The sequence below is a fragment of the Engraulis encrasicolus genome, chromosome 17 (genome assembly GCF_034702125.1).
Source record: "Engraulis encrasicolus isolate BLACKSEA-1 chromosome 17, IST_EnEncr_1.0, whole genome shotgun sequence".
Taxonomy (NCBI): Eukaryota; Metazoa; Chordata; class Actinopteri; order Clupeiformes; family Engraulidae; genus Engraulis; species Engraulis encrasicolus.
This window is the reverse complement of record NC_085873.1, coordinates 47654900-47659553: the sequence shown is the minus strand read 5'-3', so window position 1 is coordinate 47659553 and position 4654 is coordinate 47654900. Positions and strand designations below refer to the sequence as shown.

The 4654-nt window shown below is 42.3% G+C and overlaps 1 protein-coding gene across 1 annotated transcript in view; it reads right to left on the bottom strand.

The window, feature by feature from the left end:
• abi3b (ABI family, member 3b) overlaps window positions 1-4450 on the bottom strand; it is a 12797-nt gene extending 8347 nt beyond the window's left edge. Inside the window, exon 1 of the mRNA XM_063220793.1 lies at window positions 4310-4450. Coding sequence (XP_063076863.1) covers window positions 4310-4441 — 132 coding nt within the window. The 5' untranslated portion in view covers window positions 4442-4450. The remainder of the gene's footprint in view (window positions 1-4309) is intronic.
• Window positions 4451-4654: the final 204 nt, after the last annotated feature.

Genomic DNA, 4654 nt, shown 5'->3' with positions numbered 1-4654 from the left:
AATCAGGCATGGAGTCTGAATACTATCAGCCCTGTAGTAAGTGTGTATTAGAGGATGACATTTTTCAGGAATTCCCGTGGGTCCCGCGGGTCCTGCAGGATTCCAACGGGATGGGAGTCAAAATTTTAAAGATGAACGGGAGCGGGCAGGAACGGGAATAAAGATGAATGGGAGCGGGCAGGATCGGGAATAGAAATGAACGGGAGCGGGAATACCGCTGATTTTTTCTTTGAGAAACAAACAAAAAAAGTCTAGTTTTTTGACGATACGGGAGTGGGGTTGATTTTGAGTGGGAGTGGGCAGGATTGGGAAACATTATTTTCAGGAGTGGACGGGATGAGATTTGTTTCTTTTACTCCAGTTCGGGATGGGACGGGATGGGATTTTTTTTCTGGGACCGGGATGGGACGGGAGTGAAAATACACTCCCGTGTCATGCTCTACTGTGTATTAGTGTGACGGAGGTCATCTTGCACCTGCTCGTCCCCCTCGGGGCGCGAACGTGCAACCTCGTCAACTACAACGGTCCGGCAACGGGAGACACAGTACGATACCGCTGGACCAAGAGACCAGTCCCCCAGCCCAACGGCATCGATACTGTATGAGGCTTTGGGAGGGAGGTTTACCAACGCTCCACGCCAACTCTGCCAGTTAGCCTCCGTTACATTAGCATGCTTAGTAATATATGAAATGAGCCTGCTTGGTGTAGGCCAGGGATGGGCAACAATCACGATAAGCAGGGGGCGTATTACAGAAACTTCCTATCTTGAAAATCTTATCTTATCTGTCTAGTTACCGCGGCAACGGCACTTTAGGACCGAATTTAGGAAAAGCGTATTACAGAACAGCGTTTCCTAAGTTGTTTTGCGCATCCTATCTTAAGTTAAGAAAGGGGTATTACAGAAGCATCCTAACTTCGAAAAATCCTAAATAATTGGTCCTAACTTTAGGACAGCCACCCAGCTGTCCTAATTCCAGTTATCCATTGATTTGTTAGCCAAAATTTAGCTGGTGTTCATCACCATTTACCCACGTTCAGCTTGCTGTTTCAGCCAGAGCTAACAGTGAAGTCTATCCGGGAAAACAACGCAATTGTGAACGTTAATTAAAAGTGAAGTTAAGTGAAATGTTAATTAAATTAGGCTATATTGACTGACCCAAACGATGTGTGAAGTGAAGAGTTGATTATAAATATACCCGACTTCGATGTGAAGTCCGATATCAACTTCCTTATATAATTGACACAGCCGACCATGGGTCAAGCCAAGTCGGCTAATTGTCATTTATTTATAGCCTTTACATGCGCTGGTCATACAAAGACATTTCATGAGATTACGTCTTAACTGTTTTGCGTGCATTCGCTTGGAAAAACAAAGCATTGGGATGAAAATATGGAAAATGGGAAGCACTTTATTGGGACTGAAACCAATGCATTTGGTCAACTTGAGGTTGCAGGCAGCGAGAGTGACCTAATTTCGTCCTCACAGATGTTGCTGTATTATAAATCCGTTCGGTGGAACGTCACTAATAAGTGCGTTATTTAAAAGTAATGAGCTTAAAAAGTTTAGCGAAATATTCACGTCCTCTTCCTCTCTGGTTTAGTATCACGCAGACCGCGAGATGCAGCAGCAGTCAAATCTGTGCATTCTACCTTGCGTCGCACTACTGTTGCTAGGTTGCGGTGCATGTTGTCAGGTAACAGACATAAAAAGTAGATCGTAGATGTTTAGATCGCTACTTTAGGATTCCTAACTCAAGATAAGATAGGATTTCCAAAGATAAGATAAGAATCCTAAATGAAGTTAGGATTTGTTTCTGTAATACCAAACTGGAAAAAATCTTATCTCAAGTCAAAAGTTAAGATAGGACGACTGAAGATAGGAAGTTTTCTGTAATACGCCCCCAGGGTCACATTTTTTCCTCGCCACCATCGTAGGGCCACATGACCACGCACCTGACTGCAACTGGTAGAGTTCGAGGTGCAGTTGGTTGCTCACTTACTGCGGATATTGTGTGTTCTCTATCGCCCAACAGCATAATTACAATAGATTAATTCAGTTGTGGCTTAAAAAAAATCTTGTCATTAATATTTGTTTAAGTTATCTGAGTAAGGAGGCGGGCCGCATGTGGCCCCCGGGCCTCCAGTTGCCCATCCCTGGTGTAGGTGTGTGTGTGCGTGTGCGCGCGCATACATATAGCTCAACACTCCTGGCTCATAATCTAGAAATTAGATTTGTGTCTTAAAGTGACATTGAGGCCAGTGAGTACTAGCCTACTTGTCAGCATACTTAAGTTAAGGCGATATTTATTATGTTAGTGTGCATGGGGAAGTCGTCACTGCTGCGCCCTCAAGGTAATTAAGCTCATAGACGAATGGACTTTGTTTTAATGCTTCCCTCTTATCTGTTGTTCAAGTCCACACACACACACACACACACACACACACACACACACACACACACACACACACACACACACACACACACACACACACACACACACACACACACACACACACACACACACACACACACACACACATTCTGACATGTGTGAAACAATCCACAGCCCCACACTGTAGAATGTATTTGTTTATGTTTTACCAAACTGTTATGTAATATTTGTTGTGTCAAGTATACAGTATGTTATATGCTACTACATGTTCTGTAAGTAGGACTGGGGCAGAGGTGGAAAGTAACTAATTACTTTACTCGCGTTACTGTACTGAGTAGCTTTTTTGTGTACTTGTACTTTTTAAACTACTTTTAAAAATTAGTAATTTTACTTTTACTGAAGTACATTTTCTTTCGAGTAATGTACTTCGGTACATTTTACAGCACAAGTGTTACTGAGTAAAAAAATAAAATAAAATCTAGAATTCTAGCCTAGTTTATAAAGAGTTGGCGCGTGCGACCTGTCTCTCACTCAAACGATGATGGAGGCTGACGATGGAGATTCACTCAACTCAGAGGAGATCAAAATTAGCTGTTCTTCCTCTAACCCAGTGCACCCCTTGCACATCTAGAGGCAGAAAACGCTGATTGTTAAAAAGTAACTTTTTAGCTTTACTCAAAGTACATTTTAAATGATTTACTTTTTACTTTTACTTGAGTAGATTTTTTGACTGGTAAATTTTCTCGTACTTGAGTACATTTTCAACAGAGTAACATTACTTGTACTTGAGTACAATATTTTAGTACTCTTTCCACCTCTGGACTGGGGACTTGATAGTTGGCCTTATCTGATTCTTTTCTTTTATGCCTTTTTTTGATAGGACAGTTGAAGATGGTGACAGGAAGCGAATGGGACAGAGGAGGATCTGGAAATGACTCCGGCCAGACTCTCCGTGGGTGGGCATGCAACCCCAAATGTGTGTGTGTGGGGGACTAATCCCCCCCGGCCTACTCTGATTCATCACTCCATATTTAATTTAATAGAAAGTTCCTACATATTTAGAGTGACAATATAGTAGGCCCCACTTTGTGCCCATACATTATGGCATCAATCATTACGAAACAAAAAAAAACAGTCATCATACATATAAAAGCATAATAATAGACCTATTCCTAGACATGTTTAAATGTCTGACCTTACGATGTGTGCAAATGTCGATGAACTTGTCATCTGTTGTGAACCACCAAACTAAAGTGACACATATCCTTGGACCAAGACTTTAATAATAAAAGGAAATATGTCTGCTGCAGTAATGATATTTTCTTGGGAGTAGTGTTAGGCAATGATACAGACATGACACAAACAAGTCGGGATAAGTTCTCCTGTCAGTGCAGAGCATACCACAGATGAGGTTACTCGGCTCACCACCACACATCATGTCTGGGCTTGCATCGGACACACACACACACACACACACACACACACACACACACACACACACACACACACACACACACACACACACACACACACACACACACATTCTCAGTCTGTCAGAGAGCAAAAACAGCAGCCTGTGGGCCCTTTTCAGGAGGGGTGTGTCTACCTGAAAACTAACAAGAAGAATTTTGCCTCTAAATAGGCCGACACAAATATACAGAAAAAAACAAACAAACAATAAGAAGCCACATTTCAATAATTGTAATATGAAATCGTAGAAATGGAATAGGAATGTCACCAACCAAAGCCTTCTCTGAGACTGCAATAACAAACAAGTGAAGCGGTGAAGAGACAAACTGTATCGTGCGCCATAGGCTACAGCATTTCCATTCCACAGACAACATAAAGAAGATTACGCATAGGCATATACATAAACAAAGTAGGCCATAGGCCATCTACCACATAGCGGAACTTACCTTACAATAATTGCTCTCGCAGTATTCGGCCACTTTTAAGAGATTGTCATAATTGTCAAGAAGAGCCTTCCTTGCGGCGGGAGCATCTTGGAAAATCTTGGTTACGTTTTCGGTTAAATTGTCGTCCTTCATTTTTTGACAGTAGCCGGAATAGTTATTGGCTATGACGACGTTTGCAGTCCAAACTGAGTCGCCGTTACTTCTGTAGGCTACTTTGTTTCACCGTGACAGAAATATCAACATCTGACTACGGACAGACTACGTATTGCGGGAACGAAGGCGCGCGCTTGAGAAATAGTGTAGAACTACAGTCGACAAGTGTTGACATGAAGGTAAGCCCTCCCG